Consider the following 18,449-nt stretch of genomic DNA (forward strand, 5'->3'; position numbering starts at 1 on the left):
TTAAAGCACCCCCTCTGTGGGAACGAGTCAACCATGAGCCGAGTTTTGTCAACAGCAATTGTCCATTTGGTAAAACAAATATCCGTCTCAAAGTCGTATTTTACCGTTGCAGAAAACAGACGGCGTTCACAAGAAGGCCCACACACACACACACACACACACACACACACACACACACACACACACACACACACACACACACACACACACACACACCCCGCGAGGCAAGGAGGAGTTTTTTTCTTCATTACTTTTTACAATAAGTTTTCTCAATAGATAGAAAATGATGACGCTGAGGAGTCAGCATCCGATATTATCATTGCTTGTAACCCTGTTTTTTACATCTCCCCATAAAACTAGTCTTAGCGAGGAAAAAAAAAAATCTAATTATTCGAATAAGTTTATTAAAGCACCCCCTCTGTGGGAACGAGTCAACCATGAGCCGAGTTTTGTCAACAGCAAGAACAAGGTCAGACAGCAATTGTCCATTTGGTAAAACAAATACCCGTCTCAAAGCCATATTTTACCGTTGCGGAATGGGGGAAAACAGACGGCGCTCGCAAGAAGGCAATCAAAAAAAAACAAACCCCCTCTAACTACCGGTATTGTCAAGAGAAAGATGCGAAAAACAGATGCTTCGCTAGACTAGGATAAAATGAGAGAAGAAGCGGAAGGGGAGTCGCTATCTGTGACAGTTCTACCAATCGCGAGGAAGAATCCGAGAATATTATGTCAGCATCCCGTTCAAACAACGCCGCCGATCAGAGGGCCATCTCGCCGGATCTGTTCATACCTCACCCCGGTAAGTTTTTTTCTTTACGACTTTAAATTATATATCAACAGAGATGTCAATAATTTGATTACTTTCTTTTAGATTTCTACATCAATGATTTCACGCAAGTGGACTACGGTACGTTTAAATAAGTATATACCATTTTTTAAACAAGTTTAGATAGACTTGATTTAACCATGCTCTGATACTTACAGAAACAATCGATAATGCAGTGAGTAACAGCAGAAATCCGGCCGTTTTCCACGGCGAATTAGAAGCCATATCCCCCGCAGAATCTCCGCTGCCGCCGCATCGAAGAGAAGACGGCACTATTTCCGTCTCCGCATACCGGGAGAACCGCGGAGAAAAAAGTTTTAAAATCGAAGGTAAACAATATGATGCATTATCAGCCATTTTGTTGAATAACAGGATGTGACGGAGTAATCCGAGTGTGCTATACCGCCCCTCCCGACCCGGAGCAGATTTTTTAAAAAAGTTTTGCTTTATTTCTCGACAGAGGTAACCGAGAATATACAGACCCCGCCGCAGCGAAAAGAAGAAGAAGACGACGACGTTATTTTCGTCAACGCATACCGGGAGAACTGCAGGAAAATACCTTTTAAACCAAAAGGTAAACAATATGATGCAATATCCGTCATTTCGATAAATATCAGGATGTGGCGGAGTAATCCGAGTGTGCTATACCGCCCCTCCCGACTTGGAGTGGTATAAAGCGAGCTAAAAAGTTTTTTTGTTTTTTTTTTTTTTTTTATTAAATCTTTCTCTTTTCTGTTTTATTTCTCGACAGCCGAGATTGCGGATATACCTATTCAACCCCCCTCCGCTACAGACAATCGCGCGGAGGAGCGAGGTAAATAAAAAGTTTTTTCATTCTCGAAAAATAGGAAAGAGGAGGTTTGTTTTCTTAAATCTCTTCTGTTTTATTTCTCGGCAGCCGAGATTGCGGATTTACCTAACCAATCCCCCGCCGCTACAGACAATCGGGCGGAGGAGCGAGGTAAATAAAACGTTTTTTTCATTCTCAAAAAAAAAAAAAAAAAATAGGAAGGATGAGATTGTTTTCTTAAATCTCTTCTGTTTTATTTTCCCCGACAGAGACCGATACAGAAAATCAGACGGAAGAAAATCAGGCTGAGGAGGAACCGTTCAGATCGCCTCCTATCAGGAGAGTGAGAGCTCCTCTCGGAAGACTGAGAGGTAATTGACTGGGGGATGAATCGAACCTATTAAACTTCTCTGCTCTATAAAAAAAAAAAAAAAATGTAAGGTTTAAAAAATACATTCTGTCCGTCTTTTCTTACAGCTCGACGGATGCTTCATAAGAAGAGAATCCTTGAAAAACTCGCTTTCATGTACGTCGCAACAGTTCGCACATTTGCATCGATATACAGACACAAGGACCTGTAAAGTAAAAGCATGTAAAAGTCTGTGAATTAAGAAATAAAGAAAATCATGTCGGAAGAACACAGCATTCCTGAGGCTTTGTTGGAAGCCGTGGCAGAATTAAACAGAAACGATGAACATTTAGCCCCACCGTTAGAAAACAATATAGCCCCACCACCACCAAACGACCCTCTACAACCTTTAGAAAACGCATTGCAGATCCTCCTTCAAAACATTGAAAACGAGCGGCTTGCCGGTCTACTGAACTTTGACCCTCTGCAGCCGATAGAAAATGCTCTTCAGCTCTACGACCGGCAGCAGGGGGAGCAGCAGGTGCAGGTGGAGCAGCATCATCATCAGCAGCCCAGGGAGGAGGAGGAGGACCGGCCTGCTGAGCATCAACAAGGAGGAGGAGGAGGATCTCGGGTACAGAACGATGCGGTGACTCGCCGCGAACATTTTAATAATTTCGAAATAAGGCGAGTATTTAACATTCCCTCTCCGGATGAAGCGAGCGACCTCGCTCAATTTTACCTCGACGTCAGGGATAATTTTGTAGATCTAGCGGATAGGGTCAGACCGGAAGTTAGTCGTAACGACCGGGTTCAACTGGAGATCATCAGCGAGCACGCGCGAAATCACTCTGTTTTTAGCGTCGACGACGAAAGCGCTGAAAACATTGTACCGGTTTTTGAGGACCTGCTAGCCAGGCTGATACAATCAAACGGAGCGATCGTCGCAGGCTCTCCCCTAGAAATTGTTGTGCAAGTAATTAGAAATCCTAGAGGCGGTGGCAGTAATGACCCGCGTAAAAAGATTCAAAAAATGTTAGACGATGAAATTCTAGTCAAAAAGCGCCGCTGTCTGTACGTGGTAAAAAACAAAAACGATAATCTGTGTTTTGCCATCAACCTGATTCACCTCACTCAACCTCATTTCACAGATAAACAGGCCCTGGAACGCGGCAGAGAGCTGCAGCGTTTAGCGGGGTTGAGCGATCGCACTCAGGTAACTCTCACCGACATAGGTAAATTCGAACAAATACTAAAACGTAAAATCGTCGTGTTTTACCGCCCGCCCGAGGACAGAACTCTTTCATTAATCGAAACAGACTACCCGAACACGCCTCACCCGCTGTACTTATTCTTATTCCACCATCACTATTACGGGATAAAAAATCTAAAAACATTTTTAGGAATTCAGTACATTTGCGACGAATGTCACCGCGGGTATTATAAAAGAGAAGAACACTTTTGCCAAAACCGCTGCAACCTCTGTTTTGACCCCGCATGCCCCTCTCACTTTCTGGACTCTGTAATCTGTACGGATTGTAACAGATCATGTCGCACACGTGCGTGTTATTTAAAGCACAAACAACCTAGAATTCACTCCGGTTCAGACCTCAGCGTTTGTCAACAATTGTATAAATGTCCGGACTGCAAGCACCTCTCCCGTCGCGGAATGCACAGGTGCACAGCCGCCAGATGTAAAATCTGTCGCGCGGAGCTTCCTCCCGACGACGATCAACACCTGTGTTACATCCAACCTTTGAAACATGAAAACTCTGATAACGCTTCCATAATCTTTTATGACTTTGAAACCTTCCCAGACAGGGAGGGGGCGCACGTCCCTTACCTAGTGTGCACAAAATCTCTAGAAGGAGAAGAGTGGCACGCTTACGGTGTAGACTGTGTTGAAAAGTTTCTCCAAAGATACAGAAGGAAAAGATATAGAGAGACCACGTTCGTTGCGCACAACGCGAAAGGGTTTGACAGCTATTTAATTCTAAGCCACCTGGTGGGGGGTGGGATGACGCCCTCTCTCGTCATGCAAGGCAGTAAAATTATATGTTTCACAGAATCCGATTTCCTTCTCAAATTCATAGACTCGCTTTCTTTTCTCACCATGCGTCTCAGCGCTATGCCCAAAGCTTTAGGCTTCGAGGACAAATCCAAGGGATTTTTTCCTCACAAATTCAGCTCGCGGGACCGTTTAAAATACACGGGTCCGTACCCTCCTCCTTCAGATTACGGGGTGGAACGCATGTCACCAGCCGAAAGGGCAGAGTTTTTGCGTTGGCACTGCGAGGCCTCCCGGGGAGTGTTTAACTTTGAAAAAGAGTCCCTGTATTACTGCCGAAACGACGTTAATATCCTGAGAGAGGCGTGCGTAAAGTTCAGAGACGGGTTTATAGGCGAAACTAAAGTAGACCCTTTCAGCTGCGTCACTATAGCTTCAGCCTGCATGAAAGTGTTTCTCACCAATTTCCTACCCGAAAACAGTTTGGCCATCCCCTCGCCCGACAACTACGGGCGCAGGTTCAGAGCCTATTCGCACGCGTCCATTCAGTGGCTGGAGTGGGTAGCTCACTCTCAGAAAATCCCCGTTCAACACGCTCTCACAACCGGCGGAGAGAAAAAAATAGGCCCGTACTTTGTCGACGGATACGCGTTGATTAACGGGGAAAAGTGGGTGTGGGAATTTCTGGGATGCTTTTATCACGGCTGTCCAAAATGCTACAGGCCTGAGGAAATCTGCCCTTTGACCCGCGCTCCTTACGGGGACCTGCACGCCTCTGCCGAGGCGAGGCTCCGGGAGCTGAGAAACGTTTACAGAGTCCGCACGGTCACTCTGTGGGAGCACGAATGGAACGAGATGAAAAAATCGAATGAGGAGGTTAAAAATTTTATGCGGAGCTACGAAGCCCCGGAACCTCTGTCTCCTCGCTCGGGACTTTACGGAGGCCGCACTTCGGCCTTGAGGCTGCGTTACAGCGCCTCGCCAGGAGAAAATGTGTATTACGTAGACGTCACATCCCTGTACCCTTACGTCAACGCCAAGCGCGCTTACCCTCTGCATCACCCCCAAATCATCAGAGAGAATTTTGCAGACCCTCGCAGTTATTTCGGGCTGATCAGAGCCACCGTTTACCCGCCGCGCGGGCTCTATTTCCCCGTTCTACCGTACAAAACCCCCGGAGGTAAATTAATATTCTCCCTCTGTCGCACCTGCGCCGAGACCAATCAACAAAGCGATCCGTGCCTTCACGACGACGAGGCCAGAGCTCTCACAGGGGTCTGGGTCACCGTCGAGTTTAACAAAGCCTTAGAATTAGGTTACAGAGTGGCTAAAATCACAGAGGTCTGGCACTTTGATAGTCGCAGCAGCGATATTTTTGCCGGTTATATTAACACTTTTCTCAAAGGCAAACAGGAAGCCTCCGGTTATCCTCCGGAAGCTCGCGACGAGGATGAGAGGAACAAATACGTGGAAGAGTACCACAGGCATCAGGGCATACGTTTAGACCCGTCAAAAATAGAGGTGAATCAGGCTAAAAGACAAGTTTCGAAATTGTGTCTCAACAGTTTCTGGGGAAAGTTTGCTCAGAGAACCAACCTGACTCAGACCGCTCTGGTCAGAAAACCGAGTCAGTTTTTTAACTACGTCTTTTCAGGACAGTACGTCTTTAAACACGTCTCTTTTTTAAAGACCAAAAAACAGGAAGTGGCTTTAATTCAGTGGAGCTATAACGAGCGGTGCGTGATACCTCCCGGCGCTACCAATAACGTTTTTATTGCCGCATTTACTACAGCCTACGCCCGCCTAAAACTCTACGAGTATTTAGAAAAATTGCAGCGCAGCGTTCTGTACACCGACACCGACTCTCTGATCTACGTAGTGAAAGAGGGGGAGGAACCTTTAGAGCTGGGCAACTATCTAGGGGATCTCACGGACGAATTAGACGGGGACACCATCCAGGAATTTGTCTCCGCGGGTCCAAAGAGTTACGCCTACCGGACCAGAAACAAAAAGAAAATGGTGGTAAAAATGAAAGGAATAACGCAGACGAGAGAATGTTGCGAACGCGTCAATTTCGACAGTATGAGCGGGTTGGTGGAAAGTTACCTTTCTGGTATGAAAGAGGCGGAGCTCCAGACCCCTCAGAACGGTATTCAGAGGGATAAGAGAGGCTTTGTGCTCAAAAACAGAACATTTCAGAAAAAGTTTCGCGTGGTTTACGACAAGAGACGTCTCTTTCCAGACGGTACAACTCTGCCTTTCGGGTACTAGTGTTTTAGTTTTCTTCTAAAAAAAAAAAAAAAAAAAAAAAAAAAAAAAAAAAAAGAATGGAGGAAACTGATTTTGATCACAGACTGAAAGTGCCTTTTTCCTGTCTAGTTGTGGGTCCTAGCGGGTGTGGGAAAACTCATTTTGTAAAGTGTGTTTTGGAAAACTGTGAACGCGTCATGGATACTGTGCCCGCGAATATTGTGTGGATTTATACTTCTTTTCAACCCATGTATGAGGAGCTTTCAAAGACCAATAAAAACATTAAATTTATCGAAGGGCTGCCTGATTCTTTTGAAGATTTCCGAGACGTTCTGGTGGTGCTGGATGACGTCATCTTTCAGGCCTCGGATCACCAGGAAGTGGTTAAAATTTTCACTCAATACCGCCACCATAAAAACGTCTCGGTTATGATGCTAACCCAGAACGTTTTTCATCAGGGAAAATACAGCCGCACCATCAGCTTAAACTCCAATTATATGGTGTTGTTTAAAAACCCCAGAGACAAGCTGCAGATTGAGATTTTGGCCCGTCAGATTTTCCCTTCGCAAAAAACCTTTTTCTCAGACAGTTTCAAAGACGCCACCGAGGAGCCCCACGGGTATTTAATCCTCGATCTCACTCCCTCGTGCCCAGAACGCTACAGAGTGCGCGCCGGTCTGCTTCCGGGGCAGTACCCCGTCATTTACCTGCCTAAACCCAAGTAGCCATGTCTCAGCGTATAAAAAGAAACGCAGTCTTACTGCAAGCTCTGTACCACGCGTCGCCGCAGAAACGCAAAGACATTCTCGCTCACAGCTCCCCGGATTTCCTCCAGGCGCTGTGCGAGATAGCTTTAAATCTTTTAAAGGGAAACATACCTCTCTCCGCTCCTCAATACCAAAAACTGAAACGCCAGAAAAAGATCATCAGGCTGCTGGCCGACAAGAAAACGAGTTTAAACCGTAAGCGTCAAGTTTTAAAGAAACAAACGGGCGGGTTTCTTTTCCCTCTGCTGTCCGCAGCCGTACCCATTCTAGGGAACCTGCTGGGAGGAATATTTCAAAAACGCTGAGATGTTTAAAAAAATGATTCTCGTTCCCTCTCACGAGTTGAAAAAACTGACCCGACCCACCGAGCCTACCGTCAGAGAAACTGCCAAAGACGATTTGGACGAAAAGATGAAAGCCATACTGGAGGATCCGCGGCTAAATTCGTATGAAAAAATCAAAAGATACGAGTCTCTGCTGCGGAGATATCTCACACTCTCTAAACAGGACCGGGACGAGGAGAGTAGGCTGACTTTCCAGCTCCCGCCAGAGGAGGCGCAGCAGCAGGTGCAACAGCAGCAGGTGCAACAGCAGCAGGTGCATCAGCAGGTGCAGCAACAAGTGCAGCAGCAAGTGCAGCGGCCCAGAGAGGAGGATGATGAAATGATGGAAGAAGTATTAAAATCCTTACCCCCTCGAGATCGCAAAAACGCACGCTACATTATGCAGAAATTACCTGAGGGTGGAGGAGGATGGACAAAGAGGGGTGAATTTGTTTACAAGGGGGATGCGGTGCGGGGTTCGCACATGATCGATCTATTTAAAAACCTCTCCCTCTCTTTTAAAAGTAAAAACCAAACGCGACCGAGAGGATGGAACGCGTTTTTAACTACTTTGGTCGAAACAAACATACCCTCATCCTCAATACATAACCGTATAGCTCGCGATCAGTATGCGCGTCTTAAATCTGTGGAGGAGGAGGGAGGACAGACACCTGCGCGAAGGGGGAGAAAACCTTCTCGGGTCAAAATAACGCTTTCCCCGACCTGGACCTCTATGTAAAATCAAATGGTTTTTTTTGTTTACAAATGAAATAAAAAAAAACGCTGCAACAAACTTTTTTTTTGTTTACGTTTCTTTATTTGATACACACATCTTTAAACTTTTGTAAGGAGCACGCCCCGTGATGACCTCTGCGAGAGCGAGCGGGGCAGCGTCCTTTCAGAAAGTCAGACACCATGTCATCATTTTTAAACACATCGTTATAGTACAGAGAAAGTATTTTACCGACGGATAACCCCTGAGCCTTGTGACATAGATAAAAAATGCAATGTTGCCCGCAAACGACAGACATAGGGTGCTGAAGTTGACGATCGTGATAGAGTATTTTGTCAGAGCGGCCTTCCAGAAACTCTGAGATGACCGAGGGATAGTGAGCAAAGTCGGGAGGGAATCCGTAAGAGTCAAAAAAAGTGGAGGAGCCGTCCTTTTCCAGAGTCAGAGCCAGCCAGTGTTCTCCCCTCAAGTGCGAGGGGTGAGTGTTTACTATAAAGTAGGCGGGGGGTTTAAAGTCGCGCCTCAAAAAGGCCAGCTGGTCCGAGGCCCAAACACCGCAGAAAACGTCTCCCAAGGCGCGATGTAGAATGTGCTCCAGCTGAAGGTTATCCATGTGTGTATATTTTAGTAATAATCCACCAGCACCTGTCTTTTAGAGTCAATCTCCAGAATTGAATCGTAGCAGGCGTACACTATGAGAGTTGTGGTTTGAGGTAGAGGAACTCTGAATCTCATCTCCAGCCTCAAATTCCCGTTGGAGACGGGAGACAGGGCGTCAGCATCCTCGCTGGGTTCCAGATTAAAGGCAAAAAGGGCGTACCCTTCATTAAATTCCCGGCGATCGATGCTCAGAGGTAAATCTTTGAGGTGTCTCCCCGTGGCGGAAAACATGTGATAAAACTCCCTGACCGAATTTCCGCGGTCAAACTGTGGCTGGAAAGCTTTGGCTGGCACCTGCCTGCCGTCCTGACACAACGCCAGATACTCTACATCGTTGTGTCTAAAGTTGAAAGGCGACAAATCCCTCCTCCCGGTGAAGGCGTCGTGATGAACCATGCCCAGGACCACGTATTTGGGCATGGCTCCCAGAAAGAGATTCTCTTGGTTGCAGATCCTGGAATTTTCAGGGATGGAGTAGGTTTTCACAGAAACGCGCGAAAGAGGATAGAGGGCGTTTCCTTTCATCAGAGCCGCGGCGTGCCCCAGCCTGACGGCCGGCGAGACAGTGACCTTTTTAACAAACAGAGAGGCCGAAGTTATTTTCAGAGCAAACTGCGAATCCCGAGTTCCCATCAGACTGAAGGCGTCGCTGTTGCGTATCAATTTAATTCTCAAATCCACAGAGTTCAGCAGGAGCCTCTCGCAGAAGAAAATATCTGCGTGGAGGGGACCCAGCAGGTCCACTTCTCGCGACTCGGCCGTGAAAACGGCTCTCTGTTTTATCCCTCTGTTCGGCCCGTTGCTTATAACTATAGAATCCATGTCTCCGGCAGTGTCTTTGTAAAACAGACCGGCGCTGAATTGACTCTTTAGAGTGTCTTCTGAAAAGTTGAGCAGCGTCTCGATCATGGCCCTGTAAGGATGGGTGGCGCTGGACTGCGAAATCAATCGATCCCCCAGAATAACGTCGCACTGACTGAAAATTGTGTTGAGAGGATAATTGATGAGGGCTACCCCCGCGTCGGGTGGGATGTTGCTCCCGTCCCTTTCCGTAATTTTCACTCTCAGATGGAGCATGGTGTCGTTCAGATCGAGATACTTTTCCCCGTCTCCGGGGATGAAAAATTCGATGGGTGAGTTGTCGTTCAAAGCAGAGAGGGGCTGACATTCTTGATATTTTTTATCCTCTATGGATAGCTGGGTCATGGGAGCTGAAAATAGATCCAGTTCGGCAAGGGTGCATTCGGCAGATTTCTTGTGTAAGAGAGACATTTTTTATTTATTTTCTTCTAAAATATGTCAGAGCTCCTCTGGGGCTTCCTTCTCTTCCCGCTGCCAGCCTTAACTGATTTACTTTTTACTCCGACGCTTTTATTTTTAATCCGCTCGCCCGGAGGGCGTTTCCTCTTCCTGCGGGAGAGGACCATCATACCCCCCGCCCCCTCCTGGCGAGGCTCTGTCAGCTTACCCATCACTCTTTTCACAGCGTCTGTAGCGATATTGGTTGCGGCCGTTTTCAGGTGAGGTTTAGCTACGGCGAACCCTGATTTGAAGAGAGGAGACACGAAACGAAACAGTCTGGAGAAGATGGATCCTATCCCTCTGCCGTACATCACGGGCGCTCCGTAAAAACCCGGAAGGGAACCTCCCACCTGCCCCTCATAATACCTCACAAAACGGTGAGGGTCCTGCGGGAGACGCGCAGCCATTTGTCAAGCCGGTTTAAAGTGCAACTTGACTATCGTTTTCCCGTAAACAAAATCCACGAATCTGTCGCGGTCCGTTTTAATTTCTACGCGTATGGTTTTAATGTATTTTTTAGAAACGCGCAAGTAATGGACAGTATTATGTCTGATGCTGATCACGTCTCCGTAATCGCCTTTCACGTTAAGGACGCTGAGCAACGGTGAGTAACTGTCACCGACCGGCTGGTACTGAACGATGTCGGTGTAGAGAAACAGGTTATATACGCCCGCGTTCATATCGCACGGATACGGAGTAGAGCGCTTTGACAGAGTCCACCACTCGTTCGTTTTCAATCCCAGCATGTAAGCCAGAGGAGGGAAGACCTTTATTTTATGGCTCCCGACTCCTTTGATATCCAGACGTTTGGTGATGTTGTTGAACGAAGCCTCGAAGGACGGGTCGTACTTTTGGATCGCCGGCACCAGGTGATCCAATAGATCTTTAACGCGTCCGTAATGACCTCCCCTGCCGAATTTTAAAATCACCAGGGGCTGATCTTCCTCCGTCGTCCGCATCAGCTCCAAGTAGGAGGCGTCCGGCGATAGATTGTACCATGTGCGCGGGTAAATGAATTCGCATAAGCCCACGCTCCATTCTCCGGTCAGCTCGAGGGGTTTGGCCAGATCTACCGTGTAGCAGCCGCTGGTGTTATCTTTAAATAAGCCCTTGCTGGCGTTGGAAGGCAGGGTCACGTAAAACCCTTCGGACTGCATGATGAATTTTAAAAAATGAGCCGAATGATGCGAGGGGTCTCTTTTTTTATACGCCTACCACTTCCGAGGCTTTCACCCAGCTGTTGAATTTATCCGGCCAGTTTTTCCACTTGACAAAAACCTGTTTTTCCCCTCTGACTGTGCGCCGCTTTAAAATCTTCTCCACATGAAACGCTTTGTCCTCGGTCAGTTTCACTTTCTGCAGCTCGGGCTCATAAAACGACCCATCAATGGGGTCCCCGTCATAATCTTGTAATTTATACACAGGTGGCGATCGGTGAAGGACCCTGATCACAGTAAAGATTTCGTCCGTGAAACTCTGCTCGTATTTTTTATCAAATACCCCTCTCAATTTGGATATCCTCACCAGATCCGCCTTCTTAAATTTCAACTTTATTTTAGGACGGGCGGTTGTGTTTCCATACAAGTTGCGAAACACCTGATCCGCGTTCTCGGGGCGCACCTCGGCAGGTGCCATTTTAATGCTGCTGTGATAACTGCGGTTATATCCTTCTAACAGGTCTGGCAACACCTCCAGATAGCGTCTGGTATTGTGCGCGGTGAAATATCTCCACATCCTTGTTTTCAGAGTGCGGTTAAATCTCTCCACCACCGAGGCCTTTAGGTCGCTGGCGGTAGCAAAATGGGAGATGCTGTGATTTTTCATCAGAGCTTGAAAACTCTTGTTGAAAAACTCTTTTCCCGCATCGGTCTGTAAATTTTCCGGTATTTCACTCTCTCTCAACACAGATTCGAAAGCTTCAGTCACTTCAGAACCCGTCTTCTTTTTCAGGGGGCGGGCGTAAGCCTTTTTTGAAAATACGTCTATGACGGTTAATAAATAATTGAATCCGTCGTTGTATTCAGACAGCTGTCTCATGTCGCACAGGTCGGCCTGAAGCTGCTTCAGGGGTTTGGTCACAAACACTCTATTTCTCTTAAATCTTACTCGCGCCGGCTTGTGCAGAGTATAGGCGTCCTGTTCGGATAAAAAATTCTGCACCTTGCGGATATCAACTTTTTTACCGGTTTCATCTTCTAAAGCGCGTCGAAGTCTATTTACTCCTCCGAAACTACCTGGGTGATGCGGATCATAATACACTTTTTTCATCTCACTTTTCTCGGCCATCTCGTCTTCTGATAAAAAGCTCGTCTGCGTTATAACGTCGCAGGAGTCGGCTTTTATTATTTTATTCAAAAAACCAGAGGGCTTAATGTGCAGAAAACAGGAATACGTTATTCAAAAACCAGAGATGAATGCTTTTTAAATATTTTTTATTCAAAACCAGAGGGTTTAACATGCAAAAAACAGGGATACATTTTTATTCAAAAACCCTGAGATAAAACACACTTATAGAATACAAGTAAGTTACAAAAACAGGAATACACTTTTATTCAAAACCCTGAGATAAAACACAGTTATAGAGTCAAACGGTTACAAAAACTATTTTTTTTTTTAAAAACATGAGGTAAACGTGTTAAATGGTTACAAACAAACAGGATACTTTTTTTTTTTTTTAAAGCATACACGATTAAAAAACGAGGTAGGTTTTTTTTTTTTTTTGTTTTGTTTTGTTTTTTAAAAAGAAACAGAATACATGATTAAAATAAAGCAGAATTAAAAAACGAGTTAGGTTTTTTTTGTTTTTTAAAAAGAAACAGAATACACTTTTATTCAAAACCCTGAGATAAAACACAGTTATAGAGTCAAACGGTTACAAAAACTGTTTTTTCTTTTTTTAAAAAAACATGAGGTAAACATGTTAAATGGTTACAAACAGGATACTTTTTTTTAAAGCATACACGATTAAAAAATGAGGTAGGATTTTAAAAAACAGAATACACGATTAAAAATGAGGTAGTTTTTTTTTTTTTTTGTTTTTTAAAAAAGAAACAGAATACATGGTTTAAAAAACAAGGTTAAATATAGGAAGCATGCAGGAAAAGAATCAGCAACCTTTGTAAAACTCCGTAACCAGACGGAGTTCCCCGATTTTAACCACATCTTGCCCCACCAAATTGTCATAAGCGTCTGTGATGGCGTCAAAGACTTTCCTCACCGATTTCAGCTCATGAAGCAAGGTCTCCGCAACCATCCCGACTTTAACATCCTCAGTTTTGATGTTTCGAGCAATCAACAGCCGTTGAATGGATGGGACAAAGCGAGGAGTGAGCAGTTTCTTTCTGATGTTATAATAATTGTCGGAATAAAAATCATCCTCCAGAATTTGCAGGCACTCGTGTTGTCTCTGGCTGGGATGGTCTATCTTACATCCATTACATTCGTCGGTGCGGTGCTTGTTTATCACCAAGTTGACCAGATGATAGACAGCAGTTTTCACAGTGTCGATGAATAAAGAAGACGCCCAGCCGTCCATCTCGTCGGTATGCTGCTGCTGCTGCCGCCTCAGGCGCTTCAGAGGCCAGTAACCGGGAGTGTCGGGTACCACCTCGCCCTCGTCAGAAAAACAATCGGTGGAGCAGGTCTCCTCATCGCGAAGCAGGGGTGCAGAGTCCATCTCTCTCTCTCTGAGCTAAAAAAGGCTTTTTGATCGGACTTTTAAAACAGAAGGAAGGGGGGCGTGGTCCGGGAGGGGCGGGGATTTTCAGAAGTTGAGACATTTCCTTACTCCTACGGCATCCCTCCAGCAGCGGCAAGTTTGAAAAAGAATTGTAATATCCTTCCTCACTTGCAGCATTCTTACGACCCACTCTTTGGCTGGTATAACCATCATGCTGCGAAATAATCCGCAGTCGGGGTTGAATTTTTCCATGACAAAAATGTCAGGGGCATCAGACTCGTCAGTCGAACGCAGACTTGCTCTCATTCTCCATCTCCCCGTAGCTGTGGTTCCTGAAGACCAGACGGTTGACAAGATTGTTTTAGTCTTGATCAGCTGGTCATCATTGAAGCGTATGCCTCCGTTTCGCGGCGGGGGAGGGGGAATAGCTTCTATTTCTTCTTCCGTAGCTTTTTCTGGAGACGGGGGAATGTTTTCTTTATTCTCAGCGGCTGCTTTCTCCTCTTTTATTTCTGGAGCTGGGGGAATAGCTTCTTTTTTCTCAGGAGCTGCTTTCTCCTCTTTTATTTCTGGAGCTGGGGGCTCTTCTTCTGGAAGTTTTTCGGCCAGGGGCTCATCTTCTTCTTCTTCTTCTTCTTCTGTAACTGTGTCGAGAGGATGATCATCATCATCATCATCATCATCAGCTGATTCATCAGGGGAGGAAACATCCTCTACAGAGGGGGTCTTTTCTTTATCCTCATCATTCTCAGCAGCAGTATCCTCTTTTTCATCAGACGAGTCAGAAGGAGGTTCTTTTTCATCATCAGCAGCATCATGCTCTTCTTCATCATCAGCAGCATCATGCTCTTCTTCATCACCGAAGACGGAAGGAGAAGGAGGAGGAGGGGGAGGAGAATCTACCTCTCTCCGGGGTCTTTTAGCGGCAACATCTTCCTCTTCAGGAATGGGGAAATCCTCATTTGCCTCTCCGATAGCCATCGCAACCAGCAGCTTCAGCACGGCCCAGTCATTGGGAGTCAGCTTCACAATGCTGCTCGATTCCGTCAAGCTTTCTCCTTCGTTCAACTGATAAAACCAGAGCTCCCCCGATTCATATTTGAATATGTAGCCCCACTTTCCACAACCCTCAGCAGGCAGAGTCCATTCTCCTCGCAAGTTTCTCGGTGCTGGAATTTGGCTGCGGAACATGAAGACGTTCTTACTTCTTCCTTCTTTCCGCGGAGTGTCGGTTGCTTCGGGTCTGGTACTGTAGACAGACACCGGCGTATCGCTGATAATCGACGAGGCCCACTCGCTGCTGCTGCCGCCCATGCTCGAGGGTTCTGCGGGAGAGCAGATTTCTTCACCGTCCAAGTAAACAGGACCGCTGGAGGGCTGCAGAAGGAAAGAATCCATCTTGTGTGTGTGAGAGACTTTGAAATTGTGACGGGACTCCTCTCTCTGGTTTTTATTCTCCTCCCTCGCTGCAGTCCCTCCCACTAAAAACTTTTTTTTCACATCAACAGATGGCGCTCTTCCGGGGGTTCACCCCTCCTTTCTCGGGGTGCAATTCGTTACGGTTAGCAACAGATGGCGCGCTTCCGGGGTCCGCCCCCCTTTCTCCGGATACGATTCGTCACGCGGGGGTTTCCCACGGAGGGGAGGGGCGGGGGGTCAAAAGGTCGTGATTAGGGCCATCAATCACTTCGGATCAAATTTTGTCATAAGCTGTATGGGATTATCTCTCTGTTGTAGTATATATCTCTGTTTTTGACTGAATTCATAAGTGGAACACTATTACTAATAATACTTTCAAGATCCATACTTTATGGCGTTTAAGTTTAGAGCTAGGTTCTTCCATTTTAATGAACAATTTAAAGTCCCTTAAAAAGCTGCTGTGATTGAAAAGGGCCAATACATACGAGTGAAGGATATCTTTGTTCAAAAAAATGATACACAGGAAAAGTGATGAAAAGATTTTGAGCAAACTAACATAATGAAAAGATGAGAATCCTTGATTTTTTTTCAGTGCATATTTTACTGAAAGAAACGATTCAGTCCAAAGACCTTGTTGACGTGACATTTTCCAAAAAAATATTTTGCAGTGCAAGTAAGTAGAGCACTTAACAGCAACTGTGCTGCTGGCACAATGAAAGTTGATGATCGTCCAGAGTTACCACCTGTGCAAAGAGCACATATTTTCTATCTACAGCCCTGCTCGTATTGGAAATATCTCTTCTTTTTTTTTTCCAACCATATTACTGAGGGCCAATTATTTTCCCAGTCCAGTTCAGCATAGCATCAGGCTGCATGTAAGGTGATTATGGCTAATGGTAGTCATTTTGTTTGGCCATAATGTGGCACTGCTGGGTAATTGAAGGTGAGTGCAGGGTTGAGAGAAGGCTTTTCTAAACCTTATGCTCTTAAGGCAGATTGAACCTCTGTGCTCTTTTTCAGCCACATCTTGACTGCCTGCTTACACAGCTTATATTCAAGTCTACTGGTCTCTCAGACATACTTCCTTTTGACTGAGGAGCCACAGCTAAACCCAGCATACCAGACCTTTTCGGCAGTTAGTTGGCTCAGTTTGCTTTAATGACTGGGATCCTTTTCAGTTTTTTATTTTCTTCATTCAGTAAGGCTTAGTGTGAAAGGGTATAGGAACATACTAAAAATACCAATATAAAAAAAAAATGGTTTCAGATGAAAATGCAATGAGCAAATGAAAATGCATTGTAGGAATATCTCCAGGATTTATTTTATTTTATTTATTTTTCTTGGCATTCTGAAGAAACTAGGTTGAGGTGTCTGGAGCCCTTATCCTTATCAGGATCAGGGGGTACATCATGGACAGGTCACCAATGATGGTACATGTCTAACACAGATACAGACAACCATTCGCACTCACATTCACAGCTATGGGCAATTTATAGTCACCAATAACCTAACCCCACTAATTGCATGTCTGGACTGTGGGAGGAAACTGGAGTACCTGGAGAGAATCCACGCAAACATGTGGAGAACGTGCAAACTCCACAGAGAAAGGGCCTAGTGAGATTAAATCTGTATTTTTTTCTTATATTAACAAAACCCCCAACAAACCTCTTTGCTACCATATTGCATTTTCAGATTCGTAGGTTGGATTCAAGAATGTGTTGGCTTATTATTTTTAGTAATAATATTATTAGTAGTAGTGGTTTCTTATATCAGGAGTAACTGACAAACATGTGATTTTTGACAGCTTTGAAATGGAGACATTTAGCTAGTATAACTCACATATTATTAGCTTTAATTTTTATTTCAATGCATCAGGCAAAAGTCATCAATACTAACAAACTGAATAACAGTACACAGCAAACTGGCAAACAAGGATCTGAAGTTGATGCTCCTTTTTCTGGAAAGAGAAGTAGGAGAAGCTTTCTGGCCACCTGTTTCTTTCTCTCTCAGTTGCTAACTTGCTAAGATAAGACTCAATTTTTGTTAAATAAGAAATTCTCATGAAGCAAAATATTCTGTGTGCTGACTTCACAGATCACAGTTTAAGTAACTCATGTACAAACAAACACCCACCCACACACAGTTATCTCTGTTTGACTATGGTGTCTCTATGTTACAAAGAGGCAGGCTTTCGTGCACATACACACACAGTTATGAGGAGTTTGTGAATAAGTGATTTCTGGCCTTGTGTCATGAGAAGGGAGGTGAAATGAGGTAAACCGCTGGGATACTGTCTAGACCAGATGATCTCTGTGACCCGCAGTAGATATACATTCTGCTGGTGCTCTTTCTCTTCCGTCATTTATCGCCCTTTATTTCCCTTTCCTTCTCCATTTTTGTTTTTTTGTCATTCTTTTCATCTCTTCTTTTCTGGATTTCAAAGTCTTCTAAGCTGATTTTGTAATCACAATCAGCGAACTGCACTTTAATTAATGACATGATGCTTATATAAGAAATATATTCAATTTTTTTCTCCCCTGTCATTTTTATCCTTTGTCGCTCATCACTCAGACCCACTAAGGCTTTAAAAAAGTATGCATCCACGCACTTGGCATGTCATAAGGTGAAAGACATGGAAATACTGCCAGTCCATCACAGGGCTAACATACAGAGGCAGGCAACCACATACTCTCGCATGCATGCCAAGAGCCAGTTTGGAAGGAGGACTGTGGCAGGAGGAAACCTGCACAGGGTGTTACACCCCGGCCTAGGCAACCGGAGTGCAACATGAAAAAAGTAAAAATAAAGAAAAAAAAAAAAACACACACACAAAAAACCCCCACTAAAGCTCACCACCAAAATCCCAAAACGAAAGTATCGACAAATCTATTTACAACAAACTATTTATTTACAACAAAACACCAAACTATTTACAACACGGGGGAGCTCGCGACCATGACACACTGAAACACAGGGTTTAAATACCTAGAGGGAGCAATCAGGAAAATGGACAACAAGAGGGAAACACATCTGGGGCAACTCAGAACTGACGAGACAGGGAAACGTAATCTGAAAAGACTAAGATAACACAGACTTTCAAAGTAAAACAGGAAACACATAACAGTCACGCCAAAAACAACACACTGACAACACCGAAACGTAACAGTTCCCCCCACCCAAAAATCAAACATTTAACACCAAGTGAAAAGTTTGATCCAGACAGACGAAGCCGACGAAGGCTGGAGCGGTCCCTCGGACCCTCCAGCGAAGGCGGATGAAGGCTGGAGCGGTCCCACGGACCCTCCAGCGAAGGCGGATGAAGGCTGGAGCGGTCCCACGG

At 45.2% G+C, this 18,449-nt stretch overlaps 2 protein-coding genes across 12 annotated transcripts in view; both read left to right on the top strand.

Moving 5' to 3' along the window:
• Positions 1-18,449, top strand: part of ptprt (protein tyrosine phosphatase receptor type T) — a 326,863-nt gene that overhangs the window by 248,039 nt on the left and 60,375 nt on the right. The window lies entirely within an intron of this gene.
• Positions 281-2,543, top strand: LOC113022167 (uncharacterized). The gene is made up of 8 exons (XM_026167293.1): positions 281-802; positions 875-910; positions 988-1,158; positions 1,290-1,403; positions 1,581-1,643; positions 1,728-1,790; positions 1,889-1,990; positions 2,097-2,543. Exons 1-8 carry the CDS (start codon positions 730-732, stop codon positions 2,198-2,200), a joined length of 726 nt encoding a protein of 241 aa, XP_026023078.1. The 5' UTR covers positions 281-729; the 3' UTR covers positions 2,201-2,543.

This window comes from Astatotilapia calliptera, chromosome 5 (assembly GCF_900246225.1).
Source record: "Astatotilapia calliptera chromosome 5, fAstCal1.2, whole genome shotgun sequence".
NCBI classification, from domain to species: domain Eukaryota; kingdom Metazoa; phylum Chordata; class Actinopteri; order Cichliformes; family Cichlidae; genus Astatotilapia; species Astatotilapia calliptera.

Excerpts from the sequence above, each read along its gene's own strand:
- LOC113022167 (XM_026167293.1), top strand. The coding sequence starts at position 730 with ATGTCAGCATCCCGTTCAAACAACGCCGCCGATCAGAGGGCCATCTCG. Across the intron at positions 803-874 it reads TCTGTTCATACCTCACCCCG|ATTTCTACATCAATGATTTC; the intron begins GTAAGTTTTTTT and ends ACTTTCTTTTAG. Across the intron at positions 1,644-1,727 it reads CAATCGCGCGGAGGAGCGAG|CCGAGATTGCGGATTTACCT; the intron begins GTAAATAAAAAG and ends ATTTCTCGGCAG.